The sequence below is a fragment of the Sminthopsis crassicaudata genome, chromosome 1, assembly GCF_048593235.1.
Source record: "Sminthopsis crassicaudata isolate SCR6 chromosome 1, ASM4859323v1, whole genome shotgun sequence".
Classification (NCBI taxonomy): domain Eukaryota; kingdom Metazoa; phylum Chordata; class Mammalia; order Dasyuromorphia; family Dasyuridae; genus Sminthopsis; species Sminthopsis crassicaudata.
This window is the reverse complement of record NC_133617.1, coordinates 586218188-586239129: the sequence shown is the minus strand read 5'-3', so window position 1 is coordinate 586239129 and position 20942 is coordinate 586218188. Positions and strand designations below refer to the sequence as shown.

At 38.8% G+C, this 20942-nt stretch overlaps 1 protein-coding gene across 1 annotated transcript in view; it reads right to left on the bottom strand.

The window, feature by feature from the left end:
• THBS4 (thrombospondin 4) overlaps positions 1 to 20942 on the bottom strand; it is a 49624-nt gene that overhangs the window by 11822 nt on the left and 16860 nt on the right. Inside the window, exons 3-14 of the mRNA XM_074282363.1 lie at positions 20260 to 20507; positions 17552 to 17666; positions 15283 to 15365; positions 14723 to 14774; positions 13161 to 13345; positions 10746 to 10883; positions 9499 to 9567; positions 6293 to 6445; positions 2526 to 2630; positions 1825 to 1932; positions 1457 to 1616; positions 93 to 211 (exon numbers count right to left, since the gene is read on the bottom strand). Coding sequence (XP_074138464.1) covers positions 93 to 211; positions 1457 to 1616; positions 1825 to 1932; positions 2526 to 2630; positions 6293 to 6445; positions 9499 to 9567; positions 10746 to 10883; positions 13161 to 13345; positions 14723 to 14774; positions 15283 to 15365; positions 17552 to 17666; positions 20260 to 20507 — 1535 coding nt within the window. The remainder of the gene's footprint in view (positions 1 to 92; positions 212 to 1456; positions 1617 to 1824; positions 1933 to 2525; positions 2631 to 6292; positions 6446 to 9498; positions 9568 to 10745; positions 10884 to 13160; positions 13346 to 14722; positions 14775 to 15282; positions 15366 to 17551; positions 17667 to 20259; positions 20508 to 20942) is intronic.

Here is a 20942-nt window from a genome sequence, read left to right as displayed (position 1 = left end):
TGGTCCAAAATGAATCTCTGTACAGAGAAGTTTCCCATAGGATCTTGGATTCCTTACAACTGTTCACACTCAGGCATCAGCATCCTACTGACCTGGTTAGGGTTGCTGACATCAGGACAGCTGTCACAGGCATCCCCGACACCATCATTATCTTTGTCCCTTTGGTCCCGGTTGGGAACTTTTTGGCAGTTGTCTAAAATATTCTTAATTCCTGGAAAAAGAAAGTCTCTATGTATCAGCTGGAATTACTTTAGGGTTTCACAGGATCACAACTTCTCCATGTGGCTTCCAGGTCACCTAAGAGTCGCCTAATTGTCTTCTGAAGTAGTTTAAACCCAGATATTGCATTAACATTATGACCCCATTTTTGCCCAAGGAACTTGATGTTAAGCTTTTTTCTTTAGCTCCTTGAGATAAATATCTACTCTATTTATTTTATACAGAAGAAGGTCAATACAATCTTTTGACAAATGCTTGGAACATTTCTTACAATATCTCAAGGATATAACTACAATGAAGGATGTTAAATAGAAGGATATGATATGAAATTTCCTCCTTTAAAAGCACAATAAAATCATAGGATTATTGGATGTCAAAGGGGCACTTTCTACATGCAAAATTTCCTGATCCCACCAGTTCTTAGCATCCTTCCTCCCACCCACAAATTATTTTGTATCTACTTTGTCTCTGGACAGCTAGGTGGTGCAGTGAATATAGTTCAAATGAATGGCATTAGGAAGACACGTCTTAAATTCAAATCTGGCTTTAGACACTTACTAGTTGTATAATCCTGGGAAAATCACTCAACCCTGCTTACCTCAATTTACTCATCTGTAAAATGAGCTGGAAAAGGAAATAGAAAACCACTCCAGTGTCTTTGTCGAGAAAACCCCAAATAGGGTTCATGAAGAGTTGGACATAACCAACCATCACTCCCTCATCACCAATAACAACATTTTGTCTCTATTTTGTAGATGCTTTTATATATATGAATATTGAATATTTGTGAATATTGTCTCCCCTGATTAGATTGAAGGCAGAGCTTATTTTATTTGTGTTTTTATTTTTGTAAGAGCTAGCAGATAGTAGGTGCTTAATAAATGATTGGTATTATTGATTGACATATGACCCTACTGAGGCATAATAATAATTTCTAGCATTTACAAAGTGCTTAAAGGTTTATAAATTGCTTTACAAATATTATCTCATTTGATCCTCACAACAATCCTGAAAGATAATTACTGTTATTACCCTCATTTTACAGATGAAGAAACTGAACTGGAGGGTAAGAGATTTACTTAGTGTTACATAGCTAGGGGTGGGGTTGTATTTGAACTCAGGATTTTCTGTCCCCGGGGCCAAAGTTCTATCTACTGTTCCACCTAACTGCCAGTAGGGGCTTTAAGAGCAATAATACGCATAAGGTAAAATCAAGGAACAGATAAGAATAATTAACCATCTCCATCCATGTCATCATCACAGGCGTCTCCTTTTCCATCCCCATCAGTGTCTTTCTGGTCATTATTTAAGACAGTTCGACAATTATCACAAGCATCTCCAAAGATATCTTGGTCGCTGTTTCTCTGGTCAACATTGTGAGTCAGGACACAGTTATCCTAAAAGAAAATCAAATGCAAATCTTCTTGGCCTTGTTTTATGTATTGGGACTTTCTGAATCTCACAAAGGGTATTTTTATATCATGAACCCTCTAACTCGAGTTGCAGTTCTATGTATGAATCCTCCAAAATGCTGCTATAAAACTGCAATTTCTCTCCACTATAGGGCATTTGCAAACATACATTCCCCCGGAAGAAAACTCTCACCTGTTCATTGTTGATTCCATCACCATCAGCATCTTCATCACAAGCATCTCCGATGCCATCTCTATCTGCATCTTCTTGACCAGAGTTTGGTACGTATTTACAGTTATCCTAAATTGGGAAACATGGTCTAAAATTACACCGAAGATCAAGATTGTCAGTGGTTCTAGTATTTGGGGCAAATTACATCTGAGGCATTGAAAACTAACTTTTAAAGACAATTATAGCCCACAAGGAAGAGGGAGGGCCACAAAACTTGGACTTCAGGACTGAAGATCCCATATGTGGAGAGACTTTAGGAAATCCACACGTCATTGCTGAGAAAGTCACCTCAAAAAAGTAATCAGGGTAGGACATCATTGCAAAGGAGCTTGCTTTGGGTTGTAAATGCTATCCCTATGCTGATAAAAATCACAGGCCCAGTTTTAAAAAAACATTTCTAACTAGTTTAATACTTTCTGCTTGCTATAGGAGTTCACAGCACCTCGAGGCAAATTGCACTACCCTAGCTCTGTTTGACATCAGTCTGAAGGACAGACATAATTTCTGTGGAACTTTATTGTTAATGGCACATTTGATTCATTTGAGATAGAATTATCTGGGAGAGTATAAGGGACAGGAAGGCTCTGTTGAGGTCCTTCCTACCCAAAACGTGGTTGTGGCTGTGTGAAAGCCACAGGTATTCTTCCTCCCATCTTTCTTACCTTTTTGCAATTTCTTCCAGAGCACGGCAGTTCCTCATCAGGGTAGCTATCAATGTCAATGTCCTTTCCACAGATAAATCCATCACCAGCCCAACCAACACCACACTGTGAAGAGAAACTCCATTAGGGATGGAAGGCTGAGTCAGGCAGGGATGCTTGGTGCCAGTTGGCAAACACTTCAGCTTCTGGTTAACTCAACCCCGAAACACGAGGAATCCAAACAGCTTTACTGTGTGGGCTTCTCACTCCATTCCTGACTGCTCTTCTAACAGCCCTCCTCTGGGCCTTAAGTCAGTGACTCCTTAGAATGGAACAATCATCTGCATCGACTTTTATCAGAGGAAAAAAAATCATCTGCCTTGACTTTTACCAGGAAAGCAAGGAAGGAGACAGGAGAAAAGGGAAAGTAGAAAGAAAATAGTAAAGCTAAGAGGGAAAAAAGAAGCTTTGAAAGAGAGGGGTCAAAAGAGAGAGTTGTAGGTCAGAGGAAAAAATAGAGCCCAATGAAATGGGAAGTGAAAGGAAACAATTAGCGTTTGGTATTCATTTTTATGGTTCTTACTCAAATCCAGAGAAGTTAATTTGAGACCAAAGCCTCTACTTGCTGAGGGAAACTGTTCCTTCTCAGTCCCCAGAGATGGCTGTTTGAAACTAGGGGATTTTGAGGTATTGGATTCTAAGAGTGACACTGCTCCCCCTTCCCCTTATCTGTACTTAGCTCCAGCTTGGACTGTTCCCCAGAGAGGGCCCAGAACTCTCAATGGTGCTGTATGGTTGCTGATTTGCTTTAATGAAGAAAGAGCCCTCTAGGAACAAATACATTTTTAATGAGCCATTTTTTGGCAGATTAAATTATTTTAGTAGTCACATGAAGCTTATTAATCTTTTACCATCTGCTGCTGCCTCTCATTACAAATTCAAAAACACATTAAAAGTCCCACCACCCACCATCCCAGTGCATCCTCAAGTAGGGCAAGGGAAAATGATTTAGCTAGGGAGGCAGGCTGCCTATCCGGTGATTTTTTTTTAGAGAGAAGGCAGCACAGTGAATTAGGGATTTTTTTTTCTCCTATTGCACTGACTCCCCCAATGCTGTGGTGTTTTTCATAAGACCCCAAGATCAGCTGCCTTTGCTCACCATTCTGGTGAAAATCACTTCCCACATCTCTCGGGAAGAGTATGTCAGGGAGGAGGAGGAGGATGCTGGAAGGTGAGCCCTTTAAGAAGGCTGATGCGTTAGTGCTGAGAGACCCGGACGTCTTGGAAGCCAGGGATCTGGAGAACTGAGCAAGGAGTCTGCCTACATGAGCCCACCCTGTCACTGCCTGTGTTATTTTCAGTCTTTTCCCTTCTGCTGGGTAGGCTTTGTCAGTTTGGAATACTGTCATTCTAGGAGACTTTTCAGCTAGAAGTCATGTAGGAGGAGTATGGGGGAGGTGGCAAGGGGGAAAGGGGATGTTTCTAAGGCATGATACAGCAGAAAATATACTTGATTTGTAGTCATAAGATGGGTTCAAATCCTGACTGTACCACTTGTGATTTGAGTGACATCACTTTACCTGTAACGAAGCTTGATTGTTTGGCTGTAAAGTGAGAGGATTAGACCAGATGACCCCTAAGGATGCCTGCCAGCTCCAAATCTATAATCTATAAGCCAACTGGCCCTGGCACAGGGAGTCCGGCTTTTTCCTAGGATGCTGGGAAAGGGTGCATTTCCAAGGGTTAGCCAGAAGGTGGTACTGTGATCCTGCAAATAACCACTCTGGTTAAGGCAGGTCTTACTCATTACAGCCAGAGTCCTCCTACTTAGCACTTTGAGGCCCTTATCAGATTTCTATCTATCTATCTATCTATCTATCTATCTATCTATCTATCTATCTATCTATCTATCTATCCATCTATCTATCTATCTATCTATCTATCTATGTATCTATATAGAGAGATATCGATCTATATTTATATAGATACAGATAGATGTATAGATATAAATCTATGATATATAAATAAATATAATTTCTTTTTTTCTCATTAGTATTTTATTTTTTCAATTACCTGTCAGTAGGTTTTAACTTTCATTTTTATAAGATTTTAAGTTCCAATTTTTTCTCCCTCATTTTCTTACCTCCTTCCTCTCCAAGACAGTAAGTAATCTGATAGAGGTTATGCAGGTATAATCATTTTAAACACATTTCCATATTAGTCATGCATTAGCAGATAGTTTTTAAAAAAAATTAATGGATGAACAAAAAAGTCTTCTCCCTTGATACTGGGAGTCACTCAGGGAATTTTAGAATTGTGTGTTTGTGTATGTGTACATGTTGTACCAGGCATTCTCCTAAGCAATTTATAAACATTATCTTATTTGATCCTCACAGTAACTGGGAAGATGGGATCCTCATTTGACAGATAAGGAAAATGAGGGAGTTAATGCTTAAGTGACTTGCCTAGAGTAACATAGCTAGGACCTCAGGCAGAATTTGAACTCAAGTCTTCCTGACTCCAGCTTAGTTGTCCTGATAGGTTTTCTGTAATGGCAGACCTGCTCTGAGGAACCAGTACAAAAAGGATTGACTTTCCCACCAAGTGAATCAGGTTCTTGACCACATAAGGTCTCTCCAATTTCCTTCTGCCTATCAGTTGCCAAGTTAATTTATAGTTATGAGATATATGACATATGACAACTTTCTCCTAATCTTCACTCACGATGGCGATTGCTCAGGTTCTCAGCACTTTTCACCTGGATGCTTGCCACAGCCTGCTGGGTAGCCTCCCTGCCCCTAGTCTCAGACCACAAACCTGCCAAATGAATATTTCCAGAACAAGTTCTGACCATGTCACTCACCTGCTTGAGAAACTCCAAGTTTCCCTTTTGCCTTTTGTAAAAACACAAACTTCTCTGTTTGATCTTTAAAGTTTTTCACCATCTAGCTTTTTTTTATTATAGCTTTTTATTTACAAGATATATGCATGGGTAATTTTCCAGCATCGATCCTTGCAAAACCTTCTGTTCCCTTTCCCCCCTCTTCCCTCCACCCTCTCCCCCAGATGGCAGGTAGACCAATACATGTTAAATATGTTAAAGTATACATCATCTAGCTTTAACATATCATTCCAGGCTCATTCTACCTTTCCTTCCCTTGCCTTTCTACACACTCTGCCTCCCGTGCCTGGGAAACATCTCCTCACCTCTGCCTCTTATAATCGAGGCTTGTCTTAGATGCAGGGAACCTTCCTTGACTTGCCACTCCCACCGCAGCAATTGCTGCCATTCTCCCAGAATTGCCTTGCATTTATTTTTTATATTCTCATATGCTTCCCCCATTAGAATGTGAGCTCTTTGAGAGCAGGGGTTGTTACATTGCTGAATTTATATCCCTAGTATCCAACACATGGAAGGGGCTTAGAAATGCATCTTGATGAATTAGTTGCAAGCCTGATTGTCCAGAAGAGTTTTAGGCAGATATACTTACATCTATGAGAAGCAGAAGGTCTGAAATTTGAGGATGACTAAGAGACATTTTTGATTTTTACTGATTTATTCACCCTTTTCCATAATTTATCTCAGCTGATATTTTAGTCAACCGGCTTTCTCAAATGGGGTAATTTCTTAAAGACCTGGTTTTAAGAGCTATCATTTATTTGTCATAGTAATTTCGATTTCCCATTTCACACACTTTGATTAATGCTTTGTTCTTGAAGTACTTGCACTCAGAAGGAGCTGGGTAAAGGAACAATCTCAGAAGTTGAAAAACAAAGTGATAACTCACCACGCAAGTCACACCTCCTTGCCTTTCCTCAATACACTGGGCATTCACACTGCACGGATTAAGTTCTGGGTTTCTGCAGTTTTGTTCAGTTTTGCATCCTCTGATCTGATCTCCAGTGAAACCGGACTTACATGGGCCACACTGATAAGATCCCTGTAAGAAAACCAATTGCATGATCAATCAATCAGTAAGCATTTATTAAGTATCTTTTTTTTTTTTTTTAACATTTAAATAATAAAATTTATTTTGGCCATTCTTAACATTTTGTTCCAAAATTCTTTCCAGTTCCTCTGACACCCAAAGACAAAACAAGAAATATATCAGTTATACCTGTGAAATAATATGGAAAACAGTGTCAATAATAACCATGTAGCAAAATCATTACGAAAAAGAGAAAAAATTTAAAATTATACTTCTATTTACATTGAATTCATCAGTTTGCTTTTTAGATGTGGATAATATGTTTCATCATGAGTCCTTTGGAATTAATTTGATTAATTGAGTAGCTAAATCTTTGATAGTTGATCATCATTAAAATATTGCTGTTACTATGTACAAAGGCCATATGGTTCTGCTCACTTCATCCTATATCATTTCATATAGGTCTTCATACGTTTTTCTGAAAGTGTCCCCTTCATGTTATTGTTGTTGTTTATTGGTTCAGTGAGGTCCCCGATCCCACCATGGGGATTGTCTTGGTAAACACAATGGAGCGGTTGTGTAAGTTCTTTCTCCAATAGATTAGAGCAAACAGAGCTTAGATGACTTGTCCAGAGTGAAAGAGGTACTAAGTATCTGAAGTCACATTTGAACTCCCCAGACACAGTATTCTACCCACTGAACTACTATCTATCAAATAATATTCCACTAAAACCATAAACCACAACTTATCTGGCCATTTCCCAATGATGAATATCCCCTCAATTTCTAATACATCGCTACCTCAAAAAGAGCTACGAGAAATATTTTTGTACATATAGGTCTATTTCCTTTTGCTTTGTCTCTTTGACATACACTAGGTACCTATTATGTACCAAGCATTGTGCCATTTACTGGGAATAGGTAGAAAAATAAATAAAACACTCTCTGCCCTTTATTTTCTAAAAAGAAGCCCACATTGACCAGGATCTCACCTTGGATCCTTACTTTCTTTTGGGGGAGACAATTGGGGTTAAGTGATTTGTCCAAAGTCACATAGTTAATAAATGTCTAAGGTCAAATTTGAATTCAGACCCTTCTGATTCCAGAGCCGAATTGTACTTAGTTGTCTCTGAAATCTTAGTTTTAAAAAGAAACCAAATTCCCTTAACAAGGGTATTATTATCATCATTACTAATATTGTTTTGTATGTTTCATAATAATAATGGCTATCATTTATATAGATTTAAAAGTTGTTTTTAAGTATATTTTCATTTGATTTTCATAATAGGAGGATTAAGTCAATTGCTACTCTATTGAGATGTATAGCTCCATCCTTGCTGTTTCATGCAGGCTCCTCAGACCAGCAGTCTGCCTCCTAAGACAATATCTGTGAAAATATCATCCATTTGTAAGGTGTCACAGGTCAGAAAGATTGCTGTGGGAGATGGGAGAGAGAAGAATGATAAGGAATTGTCTGAAGCTATTTGTGTGGCTCTTTGCTCCATCTACTTTCCTTTTTATCTCACAGTGGATAGAGTATAAGGAAAATAAACAATTCTGTGGTCTCTGTGGAAAGAACACTGGATGTAGAATTTTGTGCCCAAACCTCAACTCTGCTATTTATCTCCTGTGAGACTAAACAAATCATTTGTCTCTTGCGGTCATAGTTTCCTCAATTGAGAAATAGCATCCCTGAACTCTTAGAAGGGGCTGAGATTTTCAATGGAGCTAGTAGGCTTCCCTCTAGGGTATTTCTTTGTCTACCAGACATGTCCAGGCATTAAAAGAAACATCTGCATCTCTGAGGAGAGATTCTCTGTGCTTTTAGTTAAAATGAAATGAGAAGGGCTGAATGTGATTAAAAAAATCTTAAGATTCACAAAATGCTTTCTATACTGATCTTCAAAATAGTCTCATAAAATAAAAATTATCTCTATCATATAATAAAGATGGGGAACCTGAGGCACAGAGAATGAATTATCCATGGTCACATAACTAGTAAATGTCTGAGGCAGGATTTGAACTCAGGCCTCTGGTAAGTCCAATACCCCGTACTACCTCCTATCTTCCTGACAATGTAGTGAACAAGTGATAAGAGCAGGTTAGGAAAGAAAGTCATTTTATTTCATCTCCTTATAAACAACCTGTCAGGATGGAGGTAGGTCCCGTGGGCTATTGTGTTCCTATTAACTCTCCATTTTTGTCAACTGTTTCCCATTTATTTTTATTGCTTTTCCACAAAACTGTGTGTCCTTAGGCTGACTTCACATGCAAGGAAGCTGAGGAAGGGAGAGCTCGCCTGGGGACCACATGGTTCAAACAATGGCTCCTCCATCCTGAGCCCGCTGTCTGGCTTGCTGACCTTACTCCCATCCATTTCTTGCTTAGAAACAGCTGACAGGAATTTTCAGAAATGTGCTGGTAAGGACTGAAATGATTAAATCATAGCAACTAGATGCATTTCAGAAAGTACCCCGGCTTGCCAAGTGTATGCAGGGATTCTGAAGAGTCTCCCAGAGGAGTTAGAGGTACAGCTGGGGGGACACATTCTTGTCTGGGCCCCCTCAAAAGCACTCGCTTTGTGCATTCCAAACAGGACATGCCTTTTAAATATTGCCATACTTACAGAATAAGTATCTTAAAGATAATTCCATCATATGCTTGTATTTAAGAGCACATTGATGAAACTTAAGTGGAAGCAAGAGGACGTGGGTGGCTTGTTAATTCTCTGTATAAACTTCAGTTCCTACTTGGTCAGTCACATATATTATTACATCCATGTGTTATATTTGAGTTTTGTGGTTACACACACACATACACACACACACAAAATCACTTTGGCAAATTATTGTGCTTTAAAAAATTATGGAATAAAACAAGCATTTCCATAACAATATAATAAAAAAAATAATTGTACCCAAAGTTGTAAATTAATTATGTACAACTTGAGATTCCTTTGAAATATATAGTAAAGTTGTCATATAAATTTCTCTTGCTTTCCTTTTTTTCCTTCCCTCTTTCACCAAAATTTTTGTGCTTTAAAAACAGTCACAGAAAATACTTACCACAGTGTTAATACAAATAGAATTGGGGACACAGGCTCCATTTCTACACTCATCAATATCAGAGCAGATCTAGTATAGAAACATAAAAGAAAAATCTAGTTTAGGAACATAAAAACCCCCACACAAACCATTCTTAGTGGTCTCAATAGCTTTGTGTGACATGAAGTAATCCAGATTTATGGACAGGAAGGCCATCTGGACCACCCCCACCTTTTAGCAGGATGAGACTCCAGTTTTTGATGGACAGCTGTCCTCGGTTTAAAATAGTCTGAGAAGACTCACCAGCCTCCTTTGGTAATTCCATCCCCTGTCCTGCCACCTCTATAAGCAGGAAGCTCTTTCTGAAGGCTAGACTCAGATACTTCCTATGGCAATTTAAGCCCATTTTATTTTGTTTTGTCCTCAGTGGAGGCAAAGAAAAGCTTCTCACCATCACTCACTCATCCATCTGATGACTGTAATTCAGCCTTATTACCTTCTGTCTCTCTTTGCTCTCTTTCCCAATACTCCCTTCTCTTCTCTGGTCTAACAAATGGCTCCCACTGGAAATGAAGGATGGGATAACTAAGAAATAATGATGCTTCCTGCTCTGCTTCATACTTAATGATTTCCCCAAGGTAGTAAAAACCTATCTGAAGAAGATCAACCATCTAAAAAATGCTGAAAACATCCCTCCCAGAGTTTCACAGTCAGTCAGTTTAATAATGACCTGGATATTCTAGTATATTTGGAAACAAGTGAAGAATGTCATAGAATGCTCTAGGATTTTACTGCAGTAAATGCTATTGAAGAGGATGTGACTATTCTTTTACCTCCTCTCTAGTTGCAGTAAACAGTACATAAATACAAGTTTATCTTCTCTTTTAAAGTTCTTCTGTTGCTTCTGTTCTTTTACCCTCTGATGCCTAAGGGATGGATCTGAATATCAAAATATTCTACTGGTGTAAACCCAGTGAGACTTGAGTCATTCCTCAAACTCAGTATCACCAGGTTGCTGTCACTGAACAGCTGCTTCCTCCCTTCCTCCCACCCTCCCTCCCAGAAATCCATGAATCAGAGAGGAGTGAAAAAAATAATACAGATGTGCCTTGGTGTGCATTATTTATCTTCAACATGTGATAATCACCCAAGTAGGCCATATTAATATTTTCTGAAAGAGACACAAAAGAGCCAGATTCGTTCCTATTTTTACCAAATGAGAAGGGGAAAATACAAAAGGGAAGCCCATTCTTGGAGTTATAGCTCACCTGCTTATGGGTCTTGGCAAAGGTGACCCCTACCCCTTGTACCATTGGTCCTGTGAAACCAACTGGACAAGAATCACATCTGAAACCTGGACTCAAATTCAAGCAGCGTACTCCACGGAAGCAGGGGTTGAAGGTGCACTAGTAAGAAAGAAAAATTCAAAATATTTAGTCAAATGGGGTGCTCCCATTGAAATTGAAATTGGATCTTTGAAACCTGGAACTCTATCCAAATGAACAATTGTATCCTGGTTATCCTTATCTCTACTCCAATACCTAAGGACTGTGCCTTGCAATGAGTAATAAATGTTTGTCAAAAGAAGGAGGGAAGAAAGGAAGGAAGGAAGGAAGGAAGGAAGGAAGGAAGGAAGGAAGTATGCAGGGAAAAGATAGAGAGAAATGAATTTATGATTCATTCAGTAAACCTTTGTTAAACACTGGAAGGCTATCATTAAAGACCAAAAGGTCTTTGGTTAGTTGCTAGGGGAGAAACAAGATTAAAGATATTGTTCTTGCTCTCAAGGACCTGCCAGTCTAGTAGAGAAAAGGAAATAACTATTAAAAAACACAAACAGGTGCAGGAATCACCTCAGTTGGGAGAAGGGTCAGGAAAGACATTACTGAAAGGATGGTTTTGCATGGAGCCCTGAAAGATTGGAGGTGGAGGTGTTAGGTGGGTGGTGGGTGATGTCCTAGGCTTAGGGGTCTATTTAACATCAACTCTGCTGAATCTCATTTCTTCACTCAAACTGTGCCTGTGGCATTATAATAATTATGATAACAACTCCCATTTATACAATGCTTTAAGGTTGAAAAAACAACTCTATGGAGGGGGGGTAGACAAGAAATAATTTCAAAATAACTGTCCTTGAGTTAATTGTCCTGCTTGGTGATGGTCAAGGTTGGCCAAATGGTTGTTCTCAAACTTGCCACCAGGTGAGAAAACCAGCCAACTCCTCTGATTTTAAAAGTACAAACATGAAAAGACATCATGGAGATAGAATGGAGATAAAAGTTCCAAAGTCAGACAGGGCTCTTCCCTCTGATTGAAGTATCTTGTATATAGTGAGTCAGTGGGCACACAAGACCAGAAGGTCTTTTTAGGCTCCTTTTTATCGCTGCTTCAATTAATGTAAAAAATCTATAAAATTATGTGTAGATGTTTATTAAAATGAAGGATTATTAGTTACTATCTTAATACCTTAATTTTTGGAGGTGGAAAAGAAGAAATATTTTTTATTTCAGACTTTCTATTACTCAGCCCAGTGAGATTGACTATCCTGAAACTTCAGTTCAGGAGAGAGTCATGGTCTCTCTGCAAGCTTTTAATAATAATAACAACTAGCACTTTAAGATTTGCAAAGTGCTTTACATATATTATCTTATTTGGTCTTTATAATAATTCTGGGAAGTGGGTACTATTATTATCCCTGTTTTGTAGATGAGGAAACTAAGGTAGACAGAGGCTATGATACTTGGACAGGGTCACAAAGCTAGCAAATATCTGAGGCAGAATTTGAATCATCTGGCAAGCTAACACTAACTTTCAATTCCAGCACTCTATCCACTGTGTCATGTCCTGATAGTTGTAGAGGACAAGATGCTTTCATTGGAACATGTTAAAAGTTAGGAAGAGTAACTAGCCTGTGCAAAGCACTCTTTAATACTCTCCTTCTGAGGACTTGTTGAGGCCATAGCTGTCATTCAGTAAAACTAGCCCACCATTGTGTTGGTTGCTCCCTGAGGGGCACAAAATCTGGACAGGGTCTGCACTCATTGCTGCCATATTGTGGAGGTATTAGGGACTATGAAAATAACACCCACAACAATCCTCCCTCTTCCTCCTCTTTCTTTCCCTTTATGAACATCCCCATATTCCATGTATATGTACATATACATGCAGTACATATAAACCTGTATGTAATATGTACAAATGTAGTACATTTTACAAATAAATAAATAAATCTATATCTACATCTATATCTATATATATAATGTGTATATGTTTGTACACAGCCTTGACTCCAAGGTTGCTTCTCTATTCATGATCAATGCTGCCCCTTTCTTATTCATACAAAATAATACAACATTTCCTGTTGCTTTTAATTTTCCCTTTATTCTACTACCAGTACCCCTAATAGTTTGCAGAGATCCCTCCATCTCTGGGGATAGAAGTGACTTTTATGCACCCTAGTGAAGAACCCAATTAACCACTTCCTTCTTCAATATGCCTTCCCATAAATTTGTCATTATCAGGAACAATATCTTTGTATCTCTATCTCTTAACAGAGTATCTGGCAAGTAACTGGCTCTTAAAAATGCTTGTTTACTTGAATTTATAAGGTTGTTTGAGAGAGCTAATAGGATGGTAGTAAAGGAATTGCTTTTCTATATTCTATCAGTCTATTTATTCTTTACTTCATCAATATCGGAGCAGGTAATCCCATTTCCTGTGTATCCCTCTGGGCAGGGACCACATTGAAATCCATCCCTGGTGTCCGTGCATCTGACTCCTCGGAAACAGGGGTTGGAGTCGCATCTGCGAAGCAGGGTTGCTGGAGTTGGAATGGTGTTTGGAGTTGGAGAGTGGAGGCTGAGAGGGCCTGAAAAATAAAAGATAAACACATCCAGAGCTGTTCTGTGACCCAACCAATCAGCATTCAAATGATGCTACCATGATTGTCAATCTTGTAAAATTGCAGCCCCCATAGCATGCAAACTGTGGTGACCTAAGGGGCAACAGACAGATGGACAACATGCATGAGTAATTCACAACATATTTCCAGTGATGACTTTGGCACAAGAAGTGACATAAAGATGCGGGATTTGGGACTGATCCTATGATTTCATTGGTGTAGGGCATTGAATTCAAACTCAGATGGAAAGATGGCCTCTAAACCATACATAAGTATCCCTGTGTGCCGTATATTGATTCAGAAAATCGCATATTAACATTATTTATTTCTATTGTATTTTGGTTTATTTCATTATTTCCCTGCTCCATTTTAATCTGTGTTGGCTGCATTAAGGATGCTGTGGATGACAATGCTTGCCTCTGTTTGTGTATCTGGTATTGGGGACTCTGAGAAGAATGTTTCTACCAATGCAAATTAACCCTCTGTGCCTTATTCTTGATGTCAGACTATCTGCAAAAGAACTTCAGGATATCACAGATGCTGCAATATGCCTTATGGGGATGTGTAATGAAATACAAAACCAAATCTGACTTTTCCAGTGGACTTTCTATCCCAAAGTGCATTGAAAGACCCCAGTCTGAGAGCTGTCTGGGGACACTTAGAGGTTAAGTGTCTTGTCCAGAATCACCCAGCCAGTGGCAAAAGTGAAATTTAAGCCTAGGTATTTCTGACTCTGAAACCCCATCTTTCTATCTACTGTACCATGTTGCCTCTCTGGTTTAAGGGATATTATTCACGAAATACATGACTAGAAAAGAAGGTAAGCTGGTTATATAATAACATAAAACTTGTGCATCACTGGTAAAAGCTTTTATATATCTATAAGAGAAAATGGAAGAATCACAGAAGATGAGAAGCCATCTTGAAGGGGATATCCATGTAGGATCATAGATAGGTTGAAGAATTTAAGTAAGTGTGGTTTTTCTTTTGTTTAGATCTGTGATTTCATCAGTGTAAGGAAATTCTCTTCAGGTGTCAAAAACTTCTGAATTTCTGCTTCCCTGGATTGTCTAGGGAACTAGCTGCCCCATCCAAACTGTTTTTCAAGTAAAATCTTTGACTCCTCATTCTTTTGGATAATGAAGAATTTTATTCTATTTGCAAAGGAGAGTTTTTCTCTCAATTAACTCTTTTCCTGGATTATGTGCCAAGCCCTGGAGCTCCAGATCAATGAAGACTCCTCCAATCTCCAACAACAAATTCAACAAACATTTTCACTAATTGGCTCCTAGGATGCATCTTAGTTATCTCATTAAATTAGCCAATTATGAGAAAAGCACTTACCACATGCCTGACACTCAGCGATGGTGTTTCGCAAAAAAGAGGTTTCTTTGACCTTTAGAAATAGAAAGTTGATTGAAAAACATTATGTAGCATGCAGTTGAGGGATTGAAGGATCTTGGGGGAGCAGTAGTAAAGATCCTGGCATTGGCTAAGCTGGCTCCTGTGAGATTTGTCTTCCTAGGTCTGATGCTTTGTTCCCCAAAGTCAAGAACCATTTCAAAGGGTTATAGATTTAAGGATGGAGGAGACCTTTGAGGCTGTTAAATCCAATTCCTTCATTTCACAGATGAGGAAACTGAGGCACAGAGAACTTAAGTGATTTTTACAGTCATACAGTGGGTAAATGTCTAAGCCAGAATTTGAACTGAGACCTTCCTGGCTTCCAGTCCAGCTCTTTGTTCAATATGCTACTTGGTTGCTTAGAGTCCTATAGTGATGAAGCTTTAAGGGGACATCATTTAACCTGTGGGCAATAATGTGCCTTGACCATCTCTGACAAATATAAATGGTATTCACTAACACTATTAGGAACGTGTCCTGTTCAATGATCCATACTATACCTGCTGTCTTAAGAGGTCTTTTACTTCTCCCAGTAACTTGTTGAGTTGTGTCATCTGACCCAAGATTTGCCAATTTACATCTCCTGTGGAATACCAAAGTGAGAACCAATAAGCCGGATTAACAATGGTCATTTCATTGATCCCCATAGGCTTGACCCAGACCAGCTAGCTCCCCAGAGAAATGGCAAAAGGCCAAATATTATAAACAAGGGGTCTATGCCAATTTTCTGATTTAGAATGATGAAGAGAATGATGAGATCAATTATAACAACATAAGTGGATGAGAAAAAATGAGTTTGAACAAAATTTATCCAGGTTATAGAAATAAACCAACCACTATTCACAATACAAATTCAATATTTTAGACTATCACACTCAAAAATGGAATCACCCACATTGATCTCATAGGGAACTTTCATCGAATCTTTAGGTATTATTGCAGAGATGTAGTCCATCAATTAACAAGTATTTATTATGCACCTATTATATGCCAGGTATGATGCTAGGTGTTGGAGATGCAATTACAAAGATCAGAATTGGAGTCTACAGGCATACTGATAACCAAGATGGGAGGTGATAAGGGTCTGAATTTAATTGGTAGCTGTGTGTGGGGAGAAGGGTGCAGATTCAAGAGATGTTTGGAGGAGGAAATGGCAAGATTTGACAACTGGTAGCATAAAGGATTGGAGTAACTTGATTTGTGAAGGTGTGATTGGACTGGAACATCTTTGGGCATCTTTCAATCCCTGATTAGAGGAAGTACATACACTGGGAAGGAGGCGTACCTGTGCTTGATGAGGGCACACGGTCACTTTACCCGAGGAAGCATTCTAAACAAATTGTGTTGTGTGAATATAATCAAATACTATAATGGCATAAGGAATGTGAAAAAAAAATGTTTATAAATAGCTATGGAAAGATTTGTATGAACTGGCAGAGTGAAAGGAACAGAATGAAAACAATTTATCCTATAAATAACATCAATATTATAAAAATGAACAGTTTTGGGGCAACTAGGTGGGGCAGTGGATAAAGCACCAGCCCTAAAGTCAGGAGGACCTGAGTTCAAATCTGATCTCAGACACTTAACACTTCCTAGCTGTGTGACCTGGGCAAGTCACTTAATCCCAATTGCCTCAGTAAAAACAAACAGTTTTGAAGGTTTGTATGAACGGATAAAGAGTCAGATAGCTAGTGTCTGAGGGGCAGGGTTTGATTTCAGGTCATTAAGCCCAGAACTCTATTTACTGTGATACCTAGCTATTTCTGGCAGCAATTTAAAACATATGCAGCATAAACACAAAGTGAATAAATACAAAGAAGTTAGTTGTAAGATAGTTTGGCTTGGTGTCCTACAGCAAAGGTATAGAGGTAGGAGATGGAGTATTGTGTATGAAGTACAGAGTGAAGGTCATTTGGACTCGATTAAAGCATCCGGGAGGAGTAGTCATGCCCAATGATCCTACAAAGCTAATTTGGAGCAATAAAGATAAATAGAAGAGTTTATATTTTGTACTTGAGGCAATAGGAAGCTGGTGGAACTCACTGAACAGGAGAGTTTCATGATCAGATGTATGATTGAGGTAAATTAAGTGTGGAGGATGGTAAAAGCCTAGAGGCAGGGAGTCCAATTAGGAGGCTGTTTTTGTTGTTGTTTCTCCTTCCTTTTCTAAGAGGTCCATTGACATCTGGAGGGGGATGTTTTGATTTTCAAGTGAATTAAATTTAAGTAAGAAAAGGTCCAGACAAGTAGTGATGGAGACTTTGACCTTTTTAAACTAAGGTCTTTCCCAGATTTCAGTTTGTCTGAGGCAACATCCACTCAGTGATTTAAGATGAAGTAAGAATTGAGGCAAAAAATGACCTAGCTTGCCTTCATAAACGAATCAATCTGGGAGGGCAAGACACACAAGATTTCAGGCCAGAACACAAACAGTTGCTATTTACACTCACTCTGAGCCAACAAAATCTGCAAATACTGAGCAAGTGAGGTTTGGACTGAGGCTATTATTGACGGATCGGTGAGAGTCAATGGGAGGTGATAAGGGCTTGATTTTAATTGATAGTTGTGAGTGGAGAGAAGGGGACAGATTCAAGGGCTGTCTGCAGGAAGAAATGGCAAGATTTGACAATTGATTCTCTCTGTAGTGGATTGGGAGAATAAGGAATTAGAGAGCTTGCTTTGTGAAGCTGTGACTGGATTAGAGCATCTTTGGGCATCTTTCACATCATGATTAGAGTGAATTCACAGACTGAGAAGGAGCTATACCTGTGCTTGGCACCTGTGAAGGCACATGGTCACTTTGCTGAAAGAAGCATTCTTGGAGGCTGGCGACCTGGAACAGTGAACCTCTCACAACCAGCTTTAGTTCTTCCAAGGTATCCTGGCAGAAAAAAAAATCATGTCATTGATTTTTGGCGTAATTCTGAGCAAAGCTGCACTCTCATGATGTGGTAGCCCAGTGACCACAGTGAGGTTTACAGGCTGTGATTAGAGCTTCATACAGTGGGCAGGAGAAGTGTTTGAGAATATGCTACTCTTTCACCATCGCACCAGAGAAAATTCCTGAGGTTTCCTATCCAATGAAAGAGAAGGCTTTAAGGATTTGGACCTGTGCCCAAAAGATAGTTGTGTCCAAGTGAGTGAGAGCCCCAAACCACAATCTTTTCAGGGAACTAAGGGGAACATCCTCCTGGGGAAGTTAGTGTAGAGGAAAGAGCAGCGGAGTCGGAGTCTGGAGCATCTGGGTTCATTTACTAGTTGTGTGATCCTGAACAGTTTCATAATCATGCTGAATCTCAGTTTTCTCATCAGTAAAATGGGGATAAGAATCGTATCTACCTAATTGGACTTTGGTAAGGATTAGCTAAGTGACCTTCATTTCCTCCTATATCTTCCTAATCTCACTTAGGGAGCAATCCCTGGTAGCAAAGAACACCAAAAATCACTTTGTAAAACAATTAAATACTATAGAAACATCAGTTATTATTAAAGCAATAGGAGCTAAATCACAATGTGGAAGGAACTTTGATTAAGAGGAATAGTGTACAATGAAATTTGGGGCTATGGGATCTGGGTTCAAAATCCTCTCTGCCATCCACTTGCTGTGTGATTTTGATTATCACCTAGCTTCTCTGAGCTTCAATCTTTTCATCTCCAAGATGAGAGGGATTAGTCTAAATGACCTCTAAGTTTCCTTCTAGCTTTAGGTACTATGTTGGGTACACACTGGGGACTATATTGTTTGGTTATTTCAGTCACGTCTCATTCTTTGTGACCCAATTTAGGATTTCTTGGCAAAGATACTGGGGTGGTTTATATTTCCTTCTTCACTTCATTTTACAGATAAGGAAACTGAGGCTTGCCCAAGATCACACAGCTAGTAAGGATCTGTCACCTTTTAGCTCATCTTTCTGACTTCGGGCCCAGGACTCTACTGTATTACCCACTGTCCTGTTAGGATCTACAGGGAACTGCAAAAGAAAAACCTGAGTAACACAGCAAAGTATGGCTAAAAACACAGAGCTAAAGAAATCTGTGTATTGGGGACTGCAAGTGACTAAGAATTTGAAATGGATTTTTGTGAGAGAGTTATTCAGCAGGCACTTTCATTTCCCAAAGATTCCTTTTTTCCCCCTCTGCATTAATTTCCCGAGTTTTCTAGGTGTGTTTATGAGCCAGAGATGAAAAGAATCATCCAAAGTGTACTTGGGTCTTGCATGCTCTGAGTGTCTCAAGGGTTACATTAATTTTATCCTTTTATGTTACCTACATGTTTAATGGAGGAGGTTTATAGAATATTAGACAGAAGCACTATCATGCTTCTACTGAGAGACAAAGATACTCTGGTAGTTTGGAGGACTTCTTCAGAATGCAATCGGATAAAGAAATCTTGTAGAAGTTTAGTTTTCTAGGAAGAATATTCATGAGGGTCTCCCTTTCCACTCTTAATTACTGATGTCACAGAATATTAATATCTTTAGGCTGATGGACACTGATCTTAGATCTCTTCCATGATATAATTATTGACTTCCAGGTTAAATGATTTAGCTCATCCTGAGATTTTGAATGAGGATTAATTTCCTACCATCTCCATCTTCCTGAGTTTCTACGTACAGTTAGGCATTTTCTATTCAGAAGAGTTTCCCCTGAAAGTTGTCTTCTATCGTTCAAGAATATATTTGACCCCAGAGTAAGAGGAATCATTTTTATGTTCGTTCATTGGATTAAAGGACTACAAATTTATAGGAGATCATCTAATCTTACCACCTTATTTTACAGATGCATAAACTGAGCCATAAAGAGGGTAAGTGAGTTTTGTTCAGGATAGCTAGATAGATAAATAGCTAGAATATATATTAAATGTTTAGTATGTGTCAATTACTGTACAAAACCCACACAGTTACTGTGTAGTACTTAAGTGGCAGAATTGGAATTTGAAGTTAATATTTTTGTTGTCTTCACATATGAATAACTCAAAAGATAAAAAAATCACAGAAAAACAGTATAGAGCTGCAAAGCACCTCAGAGGCCATGATGTCTTTATTTCTACCCATATTTAGTGCAAAGAAAAAATTACTCAAAGTAAAGCTGCAGGGTAAGAAATGTGAGAGATTATTTTTATTCTCTGTCTCTCAACAATGCCCTATACATAGAACCACTTGTGGTTATATGGTTATGGTTAAATGAAGATATTAAGGCTCAGAGATTAGATGGTCACAGATAGTAAATGGCAGAGCAGATTTGAATTCAGATCCTGGATTCAAATCTAGTACTATGCATGATACAAAGGTTATGCAGTTGACTGGTAAAGATATTGTAAAGTAGACCTTGGAAATTAGATCTCAATTATTACTACATTTACTAATGTAGCTCTTTGCTTTTGGTTGGCCATATATAAAATCCATGGACAAATCACTGTGGTGTGACTTCAGTTTATGAATCTACCTTGAAGGAACAGATGCTGTTCTATTTACCTGTGCTTTCCTTTGAAATGTCCTCAGTTCAACAGGCTCAGAACTGTGAGAGAGCCCAGAGAATGCCCTGGGGAGATCCTGGATGGTGTCCACCTGGTTACAGTCCAGGTAGAGTTCCACAGAGCTGGATCCTCGCTGAAAATTGCTCAAGCGAAGGAGCATCCTGTGGCGTTTGCCATCAGCCAGCTGGATGTTGTTGAAGACCACCAGGTGTATCTTCCCATCAGCCTTTAGGTAACGGAGGATGGCTGGAACAAAGCACAAGTTAATTATAAGGAAGAGAATTATTCAAGGGAATACTCCTGCATCAATCAGAGATGAAGGGATCATAGGTACACTCTTATATTCAATGAAGGCACCCTCTCTTTTTTCAACCAAAAACTCCACCTACAAGCCAATGATCTGTTAAGTCTAATGAAACTGTATTTTTCTTGATAGCTCTTGTTTTTACATCACTTTCATTTTCTTTTCTTTTAAAAAAATTATATTGGGGCAACTAGATGCCCTGAATTCAAATATGACCTCAAATATTTAACACTTCCTAGCTATGTGACCCTGGGCAAATCTTAACCCCAATTGCCTTGCCCCTCCCCCCAAAATTACATTTTTTAAATTGAGCTTGGCAAACATAAATTATATTTCAATATACAGAAAAAAGCCAGAAAGGAAGATTACATAAGAAA